The following is an 18,952-nucleotide window of genomic DNA, read 5'->3' on the forward strand; positions in this document are numbered from 1 at the left end:
ACAACTGTATGGTTTCCAGGGATGCTCATCCAGATTCCAGATACCCGAATGATCCAGATATCCAAATGTTTTTCTGGTATCCGAACTCTGATACGGATTCCAGATAGCTGGATAATTCCGGAATGCACTATCCGAGCGAATCCGGATACGTATTAGGTATCTGGAAATCAGGCAAGATACCTACTTGACGTCATTGAGCCAATCAGAAGGCTCCCAGCTGAAGCCCTAGCAACCAATCACAGAGGGGAACCCTGGCCAGCCCCTCCTGTATATAAGGCGGGTGCCATGATGAAACTCGTCCTTGCTTGTGACTGCTCACTGAGAGACATCGCCAGTGCTGTTGGCTAAGCAAGTGCTGTATTACTGTGTTAAACCTAGCGTTTTTGCTCCTAAACACCTGTACTACACCAGTATTTTTATTTTATTTTTTTTAGTTAGCAAGCTTGTATTTTGATTTTAGTCAGTGTGACAGTCAGACTCAGTGCTGCAGCTGCTAGGCTAGGTTAGAGCCTGCTGTGAAGCTACAGTATAGCTTGTAGGTTATTAGGGATTAGATTACTGTACTACTAACTTTTTGTTTTTTGTATTATACCTCCCCACCTAAACAATTGCTGTTTTTCGTTAACCACTTGACTGTGCTGCTCCTGCAGCGTGGTGCACGCGATCGGGCGCCGCTAGCCCCCCGATCAGTGAATGGGAATATAATTCCCATTCACCGATCTAAGCCCCCCGGAGAAATACCGATCTAAGCCCCCCGGAGAAATACCGACACTTTCTAAGCAGAGAGCGCGGTATTTCTGCCCGAAAAAAAATGTACAGCCTCCTAATAGTTCCTGGCAGCGTGATCGTACGCTCCAGGAATTTTTTTGACTGCAAAAAAAACTAGTAAACTGCACCCACATACATTTTTTAAATAAAGAATTACATTACCTCTAAAAAATAGCTGTTTCCATCCCAAACTAAAATCACCCACATACATTTTTAATTAAAAAATAAATAAAAAAATTATAATTTAAAAAAAAAAAACTACATAAATAGTTACCTAAGGGTCTATTTTTTTTAAAATATACATGTTAAGAGAGCATCTTATTCATTTTTTTTTAATTATAAGCTTGTAAATAGTGATGGACGCAAATTGAAAAAATGCACTTTTATTTCTAAATAAAATATCGGCGCCATAAATTGTGATAGAGACATAATGTAAAAGGCGTAATAAGCGGGACAAATATGCAAATAAAATACATAGGTTTTAATTACGGTATTAATTTTAAACTACAATGGCCAAAAACTGAGAAATAATGCATTTTTTCCATTTCTTTCTTAATCTTCCTGTTAAAATGGATTTAGAAAAAAATAATGCTTAGCAAAATGTACTACCTAAAGAAAGCCTAATTAGTGTCGGAAAAAACAAGATATAGATCAATTAATTGTGATTAGTAGCGATAAAGTTATTGGCGAATGAATGGGAGGTGAACGTTGCTCGGATGCATGAGATTTTCCACGCTTTAGGCTGAAGTGGTTAAAAAAAAAAACATGATGCTTCATGCAGCATTTACTATAAAAGATGTTTGGGAAGCAATTTAAAGGCCAGTTCCGGATTTCAGTCCGGATTCCAGATTTCCCGGATAACGAGTTCGGATATCTGGATAGACTTGGATTTCCGAACGGTTCAAATCCAGATATCTGGATTTATCCAGATTTTTTGTTATCGGGATCCGGAACAACCCGGATATCAAAAAGAGGTATCCGAGCACCACTGATGGTTTCCTGCCGATATGTTTAGTAAGAAGGAGATCTTCAGGTGTCCTTGGGCCAGGGATTCCATCTAAATTTTGCTAATGAATCTCACGATTTATAGCGATGTCTCAGGTAATAACTCATTAATAAAGCATAAGAGTTTTTCTACTTACTACAGAGCTGGTCACCACTGGAGCATTGTAGTAGCGTCCGAGTCTGAAGTCGGATTTTTTCATCGTCCATCGTTGAATATCCGTATCACAGGTAATTGTCTATAGAGACAACAGAAGTAACACAGTTAAACAATTGTGTCTAAAAACAATAATTATTTGTAAAAATCCCTACAATGCCAACACTCCCCAGTGCCCAGATACAGCAAGAACTTAAAATGTATTGCTGTCTGTTTCACCATAAGCTTGCTGGGTAATCTGTACCTCTGGGTGCTTCAAGTCATACTCCATAGAGCCATATTAATCCATGCCATGTGCTGATGAGCATCAACCAATCTGAAACAGTCTGTATACATGTTGGATTGTTGTGGCTCTGTACAATTAACATGCTGACACATCATTGCATCCCAGAGGATCTGGAGGTGTGTTTAGCTTACAGGAACAACAAAAGATGATTTGCATATTCAGCAGTGAAGCATCCTGGGAGACATATGTTCACTCCAATCTGAATAATCACAAATGCCTTCTTTTTTAAGAAGGCACATTTTGTTTTGCATAACAATTTAGTAAGAGGGCTTTTTAGTCCTTTGTAGCCCCTCACACACGCCTAGGAGTTCTGGTTCACCATGAGGTTGCTGGGTAATCTGTATGTCTATTTCACAGTAAGGTTTCGAAAGACTGCATAAAAATGGCTGTGGTGGTCTTGCTGATGGAGGGAGGAGAGGGAAGGGTAGGGTTTCAGACCTCTAATCATTTACAGGTGAGCGGGTGAGTCTGCTGCTGCTGACACTCAGGGCCGAATCTAGACTTTTTGCTGCCTGAAGCATACTTGTGAGCATGTGCTCCCCGCCTGAATTGAAATGACTGCTCAGCCCGACACAATTTGCACCACACATCATAGCTGTGGTGAGCCACCCACAAAAAACAGCCTCAGTATAGGCAAGTAGCCAGGTATACCTGCCCCCAGTATTGGTAGATAGGTACAGTTGCCCCCAGTATAGGTTGGCTAGGCACTCTCTTCACTTCCTGTTTCTGCCCCCAGACTTCTGCCGCCTGAGGAAGTCGCCTCACTTGGCATCATGGGTGGACAGGGCCTGCTGACACTTGCCGATCCCTGCAGCTCTGACACAGAGCTTTACAATCAGGGCTCTCTTGCCCTTATATATTTACAATCTTGTTCCCACTACAAGAGCTTTTTTAAGCGCTTTGTGATTTTAAAAGTTCTTGCTAATGTTATCCTATGTGAGTGTTCTCACTAGATTGATGTGATTTTGTCAAAATTCTCCATATCATTGCATTAGCAAGAACTTTTCAAAATCACTAGCGCTTAAAAATCTCTTGTGGTGTGAACCAATCCTAACAGAGGCTGGATAGCATACTGGTAAGGCCTTTTATGCAGGGTTTGAGCCTTTGACCAGGGTTTGAATCCTGGCTCAAGTCAGTATGTAAGGAGTCTTAGGGCAAGATTCCCTAATGATCCTAATGATTCCCTAAATGGCGGTAGCCCTAAAGTGGAAAAAAAAACACAATTTAAAAGTTCTGTGTCTTGTAACAAGGACACAGACCAAAATAACATCCATTATGCAAATCAGTATCATTACCTGCCTAGCTGATGGTGTGCAATAGCTTTAGAATACCTAGATAAGCATGATGAAGCAGAACTGTATGTTGATGACAAGATCTGCACAACGACTATCATTTAGCAAGACTGCAGGCTGGAGTGAGTGAATCACCAGCACTTACACCAATAAACCCAAACATTCAAACCACTGACAGGTGATGTGGAGGACATGGATTATTTGCTTACAACACACTGTTCAAAGTGTGACATATATTAGGCAAGAAGTGAATAGTAAATTCCTGCAGGCCATGCGCTTAAAGCAAGGAAAAAGGCCTAGAGTAAGGATATAAAACATCCTGACCAAAACCAAACTGTGATAGCTAGACCAATGAGAAGCTCCAAAACAGCAGGTGTTCTCAGTGTGCCGTGGTAACTGTGGTTAGTACTTAGCGAAAAGTGGTAAATGGACTGTCAGTGGTGATAGTGGCATGGCAATAAAAAATGCAGAGGTTGCAACTACACCAGGGCCTCTGGACCCGAGGGACCTCCCATGGGGCAAATGTCCAATCACTGCATTAGATCTTTAATGGCGATTGGTCACTAAGAACTAGTGAAAACGCCAAAGAGGCAAATATAAGACTGGCTTTTTTTAGGGCTTTCCTGTATGATGTGAGACATGGTGGTGGTGCACGTGTGTGTGTCTACTGGAATGGACATAACTACATGTGGGGGTGTTGGAATGTATATTTAGCAACAACAGTCTAATATATATATATATATACATATACACGCACACACACACTCACACATATACCGTATATGCATTACTACCTATAACCACAGGGTGGCAGTATGTTCTAGTAACAAGAGTCTTACTACATCCCGTGTCTGTTGTGTGTAACAGCGAAGAGAGCCATCAGCCATGAGGTATGTAGGGAGAGAAGAAAAAGACAATCGAGAGCCCCCGATAGTGTAATATTGTAAAAACAATTGACGTCGAATGCAAATAGTGGAAATATACTCACAAGTGTGGGTTGCCGCATTCAGGCAACCACTTGTAGCGCAGGTGGGGAAATTAGGCCTGTCCCCGCTCAGGCTAAAAAGTTGCTCTCTGTATAGAAGAAAAAGGTGTCCACACCTATCCACCAGGTGGATGATCACGTAATGAAAAATCAGAGGCGCCAACAGGATAAAAATGATGCCAATTAAATCCAAATAAAATGTAGGCGGCACTGGTGGATTTGCCTCCCCTACAAGCACAACCAACCACTATATATGGTAAAGATAAAATTTTTAATCAATTTCGAGCTCCCAGAAAAACAACAATTATTAATTGTTGTTTTTCTGGGAGCTCGAAATTGATTAAAAATTTTATCTTTACCATATATAGTGGTTGGTTGTGCTTGTAGGGGAGGCAAATCCACCAGTGCCGCCTACATTTTATTTGGTTTTAATTGGCATCATTTTTATCCTGTTGGCGCCTCTGATTTTTCATTACGTGATCAGCCATGAGGTGTTATTAATATCTGTTTCTCCTGCATTCTACATAGCTGTGCATAAAGAATCTAGATTACAAATGGCCTTTCTAACAGAAGAATTGGGTATACTGTGGTGACATGCCCATGGTAGGTGAGGCAAGGCGTTTGGATGTTGTCATGTTAGCCTTGGTTTTAATGGGAAGGGGTAGTAGTCATATTAGCTTCCCCATTATGTGAGTGGGGGTCATGGTGGCTGTACTTTTTATAAAAGTCCTGACATATGGGTGCCCTGGTCATGGGGCTGGGTAAATGTAGCGGGTCTTCATAAAAATATTACGTGGGGCAAAAAGATATGTAGTTATACTGTAGAAAGTAGGTGAGTAGCCACCAATCCAAAGGAAATCTGTAACGATCGGTAGCAGCACGCAGAGAGAATCTGATTATTGGCGATCTGCAGACTCACCAAGAATGCAGATATATACCCGATTATTGATGATCTGCAGTATCACCGATAATCCGATATATTGCTAACCTCTGGGCACCAGCAAAAGAACACAATAAAGACAATAATATAAATCACAGAAGTGTGGAAATATCCACCACACAGCAATTCCTCAGAGGTGTGGTTACCTCGGAATGGGAACCCCGTGCGTGAGATCCTCTAACAGGCAGAGTGAGGAATCTCTACCCCTAGCAGTAATCGTCTGCTTGGGACAGGCGTCTCGGAGAGGCAAGCCTCAGGGATAACCCTCCAGTGGGAGACGTTCCACTGAAGGGAGAATGGTCAGACAGGCCGAGGTTCAGCAACAGAGATGACAGATAAAGTACAAAGACAGAAGGCTGATTCGGTATCCAAGGCAAGCAGGGTCTGGCAACGGTATATCAGATATGCGAGGTACCGAATCAGAAGACAGAGGAGTAGTCAGAAAAGCAATAAGACATAACAGATATCAAACAATGCCTAGTCTGAGTGCGAGGTCCTTGGTCTCAGCACCCTGGAACTAGTCTGAATAATAACACGGATTAACCGTACAAGTAAACTGGCTAAGTGTGAATTCCCAGGTCCACCTGGTTCTAACACACTGTAGGATCTGACTAAAGGTCTGAGTGCTTCCACGTAGTGATCGCAACGGCAGACAACCAGCAACTGACAAGCAAGCTGTATATATAGTTGCAGGACTCTGCCGCCCCGCCCGAACCACTCAGCCAATCAGGAGTCCAGCAGGAATAAGCTGATCATCCTAATCAGCTGACACATCTCCTGCTGGCATAAAGGTCCTGACTCCTGGCTCGCGCGTGCGTAGCTCTAAACCTGTGTGAACTAACAGGCTCAGCCACACCAGCTGCATGCTGCTGCGTGCAAACCGCCGCGCTGGACGCGGAATCAGCCGCCTGACCGTTGTTGCATGCGGCGGCGTTTCCGTGTCCCGCCCGTCTGACACACGCTTCCGCATGCAAACCGCCGCACTGGACGCGGAATCAGCCACCTGCTCAGTAGCACTCACGGCAGCTTTTCCGCGATATCTCACAAAATCACAAACAGTTGGAAGTGTCAACAGGATGATTACCTGAAAGGAACACTATCAAACCAAGTGTTCTAAAATTACAATGTTCGGAAGCATCAACAGGATGATTGCCTTAAAGGAACAATATCAAACCAAGTGTTCTAAAATTACAATGTACAGATAATGTCTAAGTAGCTGTGTAAACATTTTCCTACTTTTTATGTTAAATATCAGAGGCAAAAGCTGTAATTCATTATGTGTAGATTTTAGTTCGGTTGGAATGTGTCATTTGCATAGGTGAATCTCTGCAGTCTGACATGCTAAGAAAAGTGTAATATTGAAGCAGAGTTATATGAAATGCCTCTGGTGTCAGGTTTCATACACTATTACAAATGTTTAAGATACATTTCTGCAGAGAGCTCTCAGAGACAGGCAGCTGCAGTGAGAGCTTTCTCTCACACACTGGGTTAACAGATGTAGTATGAGGGAATCCCCCCTCCCTTCATGATTTAGTTCATCAAATGTTGGTGTCACTGAAGTGTCAAAGGAATTTGGTAACAGTAAACAAAGAGATAAGCATTCAAATGTATACACCTGTACTTAACAGCACTTCCCAAACTATTCCTATATCAATTGAAAAAAAAAAACATGTTAATCGATAGTGTTCCTTTAAAGGGAACCAGAGAGGAACATTCGTTAAAAACAGAAAAAGCTTTTATACATACCTGGGGCTTCTTCCAGCCCCATAAGCCTGAATCGCTCCCACGCAGCCATTTTCCGCTTCCTCTATTGCCGGTACCGGGTCCCGTCCCTTCCGGCAGACGCGGCCAATAATTGCCCACATCACAGGGGCTCCCTCCATACCTGTACGTATGCAGCCTCACGCGTCCTTATATTGAGGGAGTCCCCTGTGATGCGGACAATTGGCCGCGTCTGCCGACCGACTGGCGGTAATGACGGGACCCAGTACCGGCGGATCCAAGCAGCGGAGGACGGCGGCGTGGGAGCGATCCGTGCGTATGGGGCTGGAGGAAGCCCCAGGTATGTATAAAAGCTTTCCCCCAAAGTCTCTGGTTCCCTTTAAGCTGCCGTATAGTAAAACAACCACAAGTTGTCACTGCGTGCAGAACGTGATGATAATTTTAAGAGGATTGTCATTTCCTGTGTTCTAAGCAATCTGCATTTCCTGATGGTGGTGTATGATATGTATCTGCATGTTTTCCTTCAGTAAACAGTTCTGACTTGTTATACTGGATGTCTATCTGCATGTAAAGAACACTAAGCTCCAACACAAACAACCTTCAGCCTCACCAGTCAGGGGGCGCTCTCTACCGGTTTGTCTGACCTGTCGCTCCCTCATTCACAGAGCCCGCATGTGTAGGTGAAGGACGATACATTTTGAAAGTCACAAGGTTTTAGGATGATACTTATCAGCTGTGAAACAAATGCAACATGATCACTGTGAATGCACTGCGCGCAGCCAACCTACTGTGATTTCAAGTTAAAGCCATGAATAAATAAATCTATATAGGCGTGGGTGGAGGGCGCCTCATGTATTATGTACAAAACAGGTTTCTGTTACAATGCAAACAGCTCATGTGTCCAAAGCTATGCACTTCAGGATGGCTTGACGTCTCAGTGAAAACAAAGAGGAAATTTGGGAAGTGCTGTTTATACCTTGGCAAAACGTCACTGCTATTTCAAAGGGAACTCAACTACAAACTGAAAACACATAATAATAATAATAAAAAATAATATATATAATGCAGGAATCCCCCCCATTTCTACTGGAATTACTGAGGTAATTTTAAGCCAATCACAAGATTCAGTTTTTCCGATTTCCATTTGGTCATTTTTTTTGCATTCTCTGATGCAAAAAAAAGCCAAACACAAAACCCCTCAGAAATCAAAAGTTAGAAAAAACGGAAATTGAAAAAACAGAAAATCAGAAATACAGAAATTGGCATTGGCGGAAATCGGAATTTCCACAGAATCGGAAATGGGCATTTCCGACCAGAAAATAAATTGATCTTACCCCAAGTGAGTGGTTGGATATAAAAACCTCAATTTTATTGGACGCTTAAATAAGGATGACATGTTTCGCTAGTCTTGCCCGCTTCTTCAGGGCTTTTGTCTGTGTCCACGTCTGATGTTTCAATGTCGGAAGCCGCCGCCATCTTGGACTCTCAGACTGCGCCACGGCCTGTTCTCTCTCAGCTGCCTCTTCTCCTTCTCTTTATCCTTAAAGGTACGGGTAATGTAGCGATCCAGTGTAGGATAGTCTGGTATCTGTGACATACTATGAGGGTAAAAGTCCCAGGCTTTGTAAATCGGGGGAATAGCTCAGCGCTTTTGCTGCCATCCCTCTCAGCGCTGGAACCTGAAGTCCAACAGTTTCTTTGTGTGGAACAACAAAGGACTATGAGCGACAAGATACAGGAAGATTCGACAGATCCGCATGTAGACAAAATGCTCCACCTGCTGATTACTGTGGTTTCCTTTCAACAACCCAGTTTACTTCTACTAGCTTTAATTTAGTAGACGTAAAAACTACACTATCTCTGTGCCCCCGGTGGTGTCTGTTTTCTTTTCTTTCTTTTTTTTTGCGTTTCCTGAAATTCTTTGAAGTTGATTTGATTGAGCAAGGAGCCCTATGAAAATGTATACTGAATCCTGACTTTCCCGTGTCCCTTGTAATATTAATTAGCAATGCATTTCAGCATCTAGCCTCTATATGATCTGCAGTACCAATATAAGAAGACCGGGCTAGTTCTAGCTACAAATGGGCCCTGGTGCAAAAAGTAGCCTGGGGGCCTCCTGTCCCTCCATCCTTTCCCCCACCATTACAGCACATTCACTCCCCAGTACCCCTGAGTGCTGCCGGGCCCCCATCAAGCAATTCAGGGCAGTAGCGTGTAGGAAACAGCATGAGGTCAGAGAGGCTGGTGATGCACAGCAGCAAACAAGGCAGAGAGTGATATGTATGTGGGGTAATTGCAGGATTAGAAGGTGGGACATTTTGTTTCACTTCATGTGTGGGGTAATTGTTGCATCTCATGTGTGGTTTACTTGTTGCAAGGTGACTGCTGCATTTCATAAGGGGAGATGGCAGACAGGGGGCATCTTCACAAGGTTTAATTTGGGCAGCAAAAAGTCTAGAACAGGCATGGGCAAACTTGGCCCTCCAGCAGTTAAGGAACTACAAATCCCACAATGCATTTGCCTTTATGGGTCATGACTGTGGATGTCAGACTCCTGCTATGCATTGTGGGACTTGTAGTTTCTCAACAGCTGGAGGGGCCAAGTTTGCCCATGCCTGGTCTAGAACCTGCCCTGCCCCCCAGGTTTATCCCCACCAAGGCCCTGGTAGCCAGTTGTGACCATCTTTAGCCAGGTGATGGGTACACTTGGGGGCCTCTATGAACTCTGGGGCAATTGCCCCCTTTGCCCATATTATAGCGTGGCCCTGAGAACACTTTGGTGTATGTATTGTGGGGATGCTGTAAGTTGGGGCAATTCTTATGAGGAAGACAAAAAGGAATTATCCAAAGTAGCTGTTCGGTTTGTCAGGAGAACAGATTTCAATATTCAAGACCTGAGCAGACCTCAGTAGATGCTAGGACCTTGTAATGTCTGCTCTCCAGGGACCTGCAATGCTGCTGCTCCTCAGGACACAGAACTTCCTGCTGCTGCACACACCCAGCTGAAGCAGTTGATAGAACACCGGTAGAGGGCACTTAGGGGGTGGGGCTTAGTTAGGGGCAGGGCCTAATACAGGGGCATGCTACCCTCTAGGACCAATGGCAATCCAGGCAGTGGCCTAGAACACCTTTGCCTAAAAACAGCCCTGACCATGATGCTTACCCAGCAGCACACTCGGTGGTGAGGGCATTGGTTCACCCTCGCACTACAGCTTTCAGTATAAAAATATGGCCAAATTCACTTTAACATTAACACAAAGTAAAAACAATACTCTCAAAGGCCCATTTCAACCCTATTCACATGTAGTTGATCAGTTCCCCATCAGGCAGCTGCTCATATCTCATTCCATATTTAAAATGAGGATGTAGGGGGATATAACTACCAGATGTCAGTTTACTCCATGTTTAACTTCTGATCGTAAATGGAACAAAGCAATCCACAGGCTACAAGAGACCTTTGACCCTTTCGGGAAGCAGGTTGCGTATCTAGATCTACCTTTGTGTACACATTATGAGCGGATGTGTGGTATTTTACTAGGATGACAGATGCAACAGAAATGAGCTGTGCGATTATTCTATAGAAGAAGGAAAGTGAAAAAAAACACAGACACTGAACTAAAGAGGTTTGTGCTTACTGACCATAGTGCCCAACTGTCCCTCTTTTGGAGGGACAGTGACAGTCCCTCTTTGGGAACCCAGTCCCTCTTTCTCACTCATTTCGTCCCTCTTTCAGGACTCATGTACATATCTATGTAAATATATGTATTTAATCTACTGAAAAATGAGTTTAATTGACTCTAAACTTTATCCCCATCCTTTAAATTGATATATTTCTTATTTTCAAATGTTAATATGAAGGAAAATGAACCAGGATAGAAAGGACCAGCGTGGCTTGAATTATAAAACAACATTTTTCGTATGAAATCTTTATGGGATGTGTGACTAGGGGTGTGCCAGGGATTTGATTAGGGGTGTGGCTTAAGTGTCCCTCTATCTCATCTCAAAAAAGTTGGGAGGTATGCTTTAACCCATTTTAATGCTGACACACTTTTCCAGATCATTAGGGCAAGTGTACACAGGCATTTATCTTTGCATTTGGGCTATGTTAAACAGCTAAGAGCTGGTTCACTCTGCAAAAGCTTTTTCAAAGCGCTTATGAATTTAAAAGCTCTTGCTAATGTTATCCTATGTGTGTGCTCTCACTTGAGCGATGTGAATTTATAAAAATCACCCATAGCATTGCATTAGCAAGAGTTTTTGAAAACCCTAGTATTTTAAAAAGCTATTGCAGTGTGAACCAGCCCTTCAAGAGGAACTTTATCCCATGGATTGGACACCATCCCAACCAGTAGTCAATACCCCCTTCCCCACAAGATATCTTTACCTTTCCTTGAACAGATCATCAGGGGGGTCTGTATGGCTGATATTGTGGTGAAACCCCTCCCACAGTGTGATGTAAGGGACATGACCAGGGGCGTAACAATAGATCCTGCAAGGGATTCAGCTGCAGGGGGGTTCCATGGGGGGAGAAGTTTATTTTGCCTGTCCTGATAGACTAACAACTAAGGTCACAGAGAGAAAAAGCTTTCTGCTCTCTGCACAATTGTTCTAATGACTGCATCTGTTCAGCCACTGATTTTGAAGTATGCAAAGTTTTGCAGACAAATATTTGTAGACAATCCCTATTCAGTATTCAGCAGGCTCTTGTGTACAGCATTCATCCCCCAGCCTCTCCACCCCCTCTCCAAGTGTTGTGTACTGTAGTGATGTTTGAGCAATGTAGTGAGTCTGGGCATCAGTTTTCTGTGTGTGTTTTTCTGTATGCCTTTTCTGCACACCATGGGCTTGATTCACAAAGCGGTGCTAACCTACTTAGCACGTCTAAAGTCTTTAGACGCGCTAACCAGGGTGCTAAGTAGGTTAGCACCGGATTTCTAAATCAGATCGCGCGCTAACTTTGCGCGCGCAAAGTTTTACGTGCGCAAAGTTTTACGCGCGCTAAGTCCCATAGGCTTTAATGGGCACTTCGCGCGGAGCGCCCTGCGTTCTGTGCAGTACGCGCGTAAAGTTTTACGCGCATAAAGTTTTGCGCGCGTAAAGTTTTATGCGCGAAAAGCTTGTTTAGACGTGCTAAGGGGGTTTTCACAGGCGTGCTAACAGTTAGCACCGCTTTGTGAATCAAGCCCCATGTGTGTCTGTATATGTGAAAACATGCACATTTATATCACAGAAGCTAATGTAATTGATAGAGAAAATGCATGCAGCACTTCACTGCTGTCTGTTTTTATCTGCATGGGGAAAAAACATTCAAGTGTACAATAGCCAGTTGAATAACATTGGTTCTCAGTTCACCTGTGCAGAGAGCAAGGGGAGGGGGCCCCATCCAAAGTTTCGCAGGGGGGCCCAGTGATTTCTAGTTACGTCCCTGGACATGACCCTGACAGTTTCCTGTCTGTGAACCACATTGCATTGTGGTAAATAATGGTTGTTATTGCTAAGCAAGCAGTATCTGCCTATGTGCATGTCATATTGTTAGTGGGTGTGTTTGGGTGTGTTTCATTATTTTTTTTCTCTCATATCTTCTGAGCCCTATAGTAGAAAGTGCTTGTTCACCACTTTTAACTCCCTTCTCCACCCCCTCCTCCTCCTCCTTCTTCATGCTTATCAACTGAAGAATTTGCAACATATTTCACTGATAAAATTGACAAAATCCGTAGTGGTTTTTCCATAAAGCTCTCTAATTCCTTCTACACCTCACTTCTTGACTGCTCTCTATCCACTTTCTCTCCACTCTCTGAACATTCTCTCTCTTCTCTAATCTCCAAACCTCATTTTACCATGTGTTCCTTGGATCATATCCCCTCCCATCTCATTCTGTAGCTATCCTCATCCTTCATCCCTGTACTAACATCGCTATTCAATCTATCCCTCCCTCTCTACTGGCATCTTTCCATCCTCACTCAAAAAGGCTGTTGTGACTACTTAAAAAAACATCTCTAGATCTTACTGAACTCGCCAACTACCGCCCTGTGTCACTTCTCCCATTTGCATCCAAATTACTGGAACGCCATATACATGCTGAACTAAGCCATTATTTAGCATTTGGAATTTGTAACACATTTATACATATTAATTTTGTCACTGTAATTACCATTCTGCATGTTGTACTGTTTCTGTATTTTGTATCAACTCTGTATTTTGTATATTGGTGTATACCATTGTCTGTATTATTTTGTACCCCATGTTTGTTTATTAATTTGTACAGTGCCATGGAATATGTTGTCACTTTACAAATCAATAATAATAATAATAATAATAATAATAATAATAATAATAATAATGGGTAATGGCAGTTAGTGCTATTGGTTTTTATTTTCCTTGTCTACCAGCAGTAAAGAGGATTACCTGCAGGCTCAAACAGCATGAACGACTTACATGGCAAATATCAATCATTTCTTGACCTATCTTCAATATATTTATTTCCTTCCACCACTACTATCTTTTGATAAAGTTTCTCTCTAAAACACTGGGGCCCCTATTCAAGTCAACTTTTCTCCTACATTTTCTGCTGAGTGACATTTTCACACCTTATCAATAAAATGCCTTTCAAACCAACAGCAAACAAGAAATTACTATAATAATTTTGACAATCCTTTTTACCTACTTTTCAATTGCAGAGTGCTGAAAAGTTATTTTAAACAGAAGATGAAAAATTATCTCCTAGAATAAAATTTAGGAGAAAAAGTAAATTGCATATGGCCCTTGGTTTGAATTTTGAGATCATATGGAGAAAAACAACTGCACAGTTTTCCTCAAATAGTATTTGGTTTGTTACAAATGGAGTCCTGTTCTGCTAGGCTTGAGATTTGTTCACAATTTCTTTGTCAGTCGATGACCAGTTAGTGAAGACTGAATTCATTGAGAACATGTTGAAAATGGGGTGTAAGCGCATTGTGCTGTGTTAGAATAAACACTAGTGGACAAGAGCCTAAAGGTGCGTACACACATGCGACTATAGTCATTTGAAACGATCGTTCCCCGATCGTTTCAAACGACAATCGTTTAAAAAAAAAGCAACCAACGATCATTAAGTCTAACGACGGACGAGCTAGATCGTTAAAAACGAACGATCTAGCTTGGCGGATTTTTTCCAACGACGATCGTTTGAAAAAGTAGTACATCGTTGGAAATGGTCGTTCGTACTAGGCTTGACATGCGCATTTCGCTATTTCTCCGTGGAACTTTTCATTTTTATGCGCAGGCGCAATAGTTGCTTTACGTGATGTAACGTTCGTTCTAACGATCAGATCGTTACACACAATTAAAAACTAACTTTACTTTCATCAATTAAAAGTTCGTTCGTCATTCGCAACAAACGATCGTTGTCGCATGTGTGTACGTAGCATAAAGATGCACACACATGCCCACTTACTGTCTCGCATAGGGATCAAGACTCAAATCCTCACGTGACAGCTGAGTGCTGTAAAGACGCATTGCCATTGAGGCAAAGAGAGCAATTGCCTCAAGGCCCCAACCTCTCCAGGGGCCCCCATGCCACTGGACGCACCAGGTGGCCTGACTGCTCCCCATGACCCCCGCATGTTCTGTAGCTCAACTGTCTTGTAATAACTCACCTGTTCGGGCAACTGCTTCTCTGTATGCCTGGCACATGTTATTTACACATAACATGCCCCAGATGGACACAGGCAATGGGGATCGGGATGGAGCAACCACCAGAACAGGTGAGTTATTACAAGGCAGCTAAGCTACCGAATATGTGGGGCTATGAGGAGAAATCATGGGGGAGACCACCTGGGGGGTTTGGAGGCGTGGGGACCCCATGGGCCCACCAAGTTACTTTTGCCCCAAGGCCCCAATGTGGCTTAAGCCAGGCCTGGGCACATGATGTAATGGAAGCTTTGAGCAGGCAGGGTGAGTAGGGGGAACAATGGGCCTGCATTGACCAAGACGTTCTGGCATTCCAGATTTCTCGGCAACATATCGGGGTTGCCTAGACTCTCAGCACAGATAGCTCAGTCTGATTTGGCCAAAAACGCTCTAGAATGTGTTTGAGGCTTAAAGGTTTGTGCACACTATACCAGGTGGCTGTGCATTTTAAAGCAAAGACCAGCCACCTGTTTTGCAGTTACCAGTATTCCAAATTCAATAGCACAAAATGGGAGAGTGCTGCTTTGCAGACCAAAATCCAGTCATCAGTGCATTTTCAGAACACTCTGCAGACTTCAGCAAAGTGCTTAAGTGGGACCACCAGACAGTCCATCTGTGCCAGGGCTCATGTCCTTTTGTATCACACAGTATCCTCTCCATAGCAACACGTAAGTGCACAAGCCCTACACAAAACAAATCCACTGCATCCAGTAAGATATTTTTTCCATGTGTCTGAATATACAGTATACCTAAAAAAAAAACAAAAACAAAAAAACAAAAAACAACAACACTTACTTACCTAAAGCATTAATCCCCCAGAAACAGAGAGCGATGGCATCAATGAGCCACTACCTTTACCTCTTTAGAGATCCAAGGCACTAAATTACTCCTTACTTTTTCCCATTATGATACTATCTCTCTACCTAAGCAAGGACACTTTCAGATTTTGCACGGCAATCTTTATGATGTAAAAATCAATGAACTAGCCAACAGGAACTAAGGTCAGTTTGTAAAGGGCTTTGGTAACTTGGTAGAGCTGCGAACCTCTCATCAGAGATCTCACCAGCAGAGTGTTCCAACAAGTGTTAGACGAAGTCAGCAGCTGACATAACACATTGGCATCTTCTCAAGAATAAAATATTAGTAATGCATTACAAAGCTTAAGACAAATGCATAATGTACGGTAATCCTGTTTGTGCAGATTCCTTTATATGCTGGTGATCAGACTAAGCCAGACGCTTCCATATGAAAGAAAATCATAAACAAAAAGATACATGCAGACTTGCGTCACGTGTAAAAGATTTGCACTTTCCATTATCAACTGTTCCATTAAATACAGTTCAAAAGCACTGCTACCAATGCAGATTATACTTTTAGCACCCCCTAGGCCAACTTTCTTGATAATTTTTCATCCATGTGCGACATTATCCCCCATGGCTTGTGCAGCCTGATTCCATGTGTACTATCCATGTACAACAGCATCTCTCATGCACAGCTCTCTTGGACAGCAGCACCCATTTGCCATGTGTTGCACCCCATTTTCAGTCTCCTTTTTCAACTTATATATCTTTGTCTTCCCAGTTCAGCCTCCCCTCTTTGATGTCCAGCGGCCTCCTTGGGCTGCAAGTGCGCAAGGCCCAGGCCTTTGTGGCCTTTCCAAAAATCCTGCCATGACTGCAACATGCACAGACACATGTAGACTGTGACTGCTATTGATCAGATGTTTAAAGAGAAACTCCAACCAAGAATTGAACTTTATCCCAATCAGTAGCTGATACCCCCTTTTACATGAGAAATAGAATGATTTTCACAAACAGACCATCAGGGGGCGCTGTGTGACTAATTTTGTGCTGAAACCCCTCCCATAAGAGGCTCTGAATACCGCGGTACTCTGGGCAAACTGCCACAATGTAACAATGTTCACAGACAGGAAATGGCTGTTTAAAGCTGTCTGTAACAGCCAGAGCAGCTAGAAACAGCTACATAACTTGCCCACAGTAACAATGTCACCATGTAATACATGTCAGAATGTGAATCTGGGAGAGGAAAGATTTTACAATGAGCAAACACTGACTAAATCATTTATACATAATTATTGTAAAAATGAAGCACTTTTTTTTATTAAATAATTTTCACTGGAGTTCCTCTTTAACCACTTGAGGACCCACCCTTTACCCCCCCTTAAGGACCAGCGCTGTTTGTTTGGATCTGTGCTGGGTGGGCTCTGCAGCCCCCAGCACAGATCCGCGGCCACACAGAGCGATCAGATCGCCCCCCTTTTTTCCCCACTAGGGGGATGATGTGCAGGGGGGTCTGATCGCTCCTACCTGCAGGCATGTTGCGGGGGGGGCACCTCAAAGCCCCCCCCCGCGGCTACATTCTCCCCCCTCCCTCTCCTACCTGCTCCCCCGGGAGATCTGGGCTGCACAGGACGCTATCCGTCCTGTGCAGCCAGTGACAGGACGTCCCCTGTCACATGGCGGCGATCCCCGGCCGCTGATTGGCCGGGGATCGCCGATCTGCCTTACGGCGCTGCTGCGCAGCAGCGCCGTACAAATGTAAACAAAGCGGATTATTTCCGCTTGTGTTTACATTTAGCCTGCGAGCCGCCATCGGCGGCCCGCAGGCTATTCACGGAGCCCCCCGCCGTGAATTGACAGGAAGCAGCCGCTCGCACGAGCGGCTGCTTCGTGATTAATCAGCCTGCAGCTGGCGACGCAGTACTGCGTCGCTGGTCCTGCAGCTGCCACTTTGCCGACGCACGGTATAAGCGTGCGGTCGGCAAGTGGTTAAAGCCTGGTAAACATAAGAGGAGTTAGTTAAGCATTGTTGGGGGGAGGGGGGTGATGTTTAGGGTTAATCATCGGCTGGAGAGGGTGGTTGGTTAGGGTTAGGCATCAGTAGAGGGTGGTTCGTTTACCAGGTTAGGCCATGGTAAAATTTACCAATATTTTAGTACCGGAAATACCCACTGATTCATAGTACAGCGCTGGTAGAGTACTAATATTCTATTTGTGGCCATCCTCGGCACTCTTTTTACATCATCTTTGGCATCAGAGAGCAGCGTCTGACTACAGAATAGCTGAAAGCTGTCCCTTCTATGACAGCACTCAAATAGTTGGCAACAAAATTAACACATTTGCTAGCGACCAAGTAACAGGGGTGACTTTAAAGTGAACCAACCTCTTGTTGAGAAACAGGTACTGTAGTTCCTTCAGTTCAGCTCTACATGGAAGGATGGGTGTCAAATAGGTTATTTGTCACTCACAGCTAGCCCTTAAAGGGAACCTGACTTAATCGGGATAATGAGGCTGACATTCAATTTCAAACAATGCAGATTCACTGGCTGATCTTTTGCATCTAATAGTTTTAGCCATACACCATGAGTGCAGATCAGATGTTTCTGACTGAAGTCGGACTAGATTACCATAGCTGCATGCTTGTTTCAGACCCGGTACCGGCGGATAGAGGCAGCGGAGAAAGGCGGCGTGGGAGCGCATGGGTTTATGGGGCTGAAGGAAGCCCCAGGTATGTATAAAATCTTTTTCCATTTTTAAGGTTCCCCTCGTCTCTGGTTCCCTTTAAGTACCATCTGGGCCCCTATGCTCCAGGGGCCCCTTAGCAGCTGCTATGGCAGCTATGACTATTGCTATGCCCCTGACTTCAGCAATCAATCTGATGGGAATTTGCATCATATCAGGTGTGTGCAGGCCTGGATTTACATCACAGGAGCCTATAGGCACAGATGTTCTGGCACCTTAGATTTCAATGAACCTACAAACCCCTGCTGAACCGCACTGCAAGTGTGCTGGCTGTCCCAGCTGTCACTTCTCCCTTACTTCCCTTGCCTGTCATAGGTGGCTACATGTGCCCCTTAGTATTGGGTAACCAGAAGTACCCTCAGTATTAAGTAACTAGAGGTGCCCCTGACTGAAGGGAGATCTCGTCAGTGGAATGCAGAGAGCAGGGTGAGTAACCTCTCATTTACACTCTGCTCAGGACTCTGCATAGGGAAGGAGGGAGGTGCTCGGGGAGGGGATTGAGCCGCCTTTCCATCACCAGACGCCTGTGGGCACGTGCCTACAGTGCCTTATGGTAAATCTGGCCCTGGGTGTGTGTTTCTAACAAAAAC

General features: G+C 43.8%; 1 protein-coding gene across 1 annotated transcript in view; it reads right to left on the minus strand.

Moving 5' to 3' along the window:
- STYK1 (serine/threonine/tyrosine kinase 1) overlaps positions 1 to 18,952 on the minus strand; it is a 115,631-nt gene that overhangs the window by 65,469 nt on the left and 31,210 nt on the right. The window contains exon 2 of the mRNA XM_068255050.1: positions 1,911 to 2,009. Coding sequence (XP_068111151.1) covers positions 1,911 to 1,980 — 70 coding nt within the window. The 5' untranslated portion in view covers positions 1,981 to 2,009. The remainder of the gene's footprint in view (positions 1 to 1,910; positions 2,010 to 18,952) is intronic.

This window comes from Hyperolius riggenbachi, chromosome 10 (assembly GCF_040937935.1).
Source record: "Hyperolius riggenbachi isolate aHypRig1 chromosome 10, aHypRig1.pri, whole genome shotgun sequence".
Taxonomy (NCBI): domain Eukaryota; kingdom Metazoa; phylum Chordata; class Amphibia; order Anura; family Hyperoliidae; genus Hyperolius; species Hyperolius riggenbachi.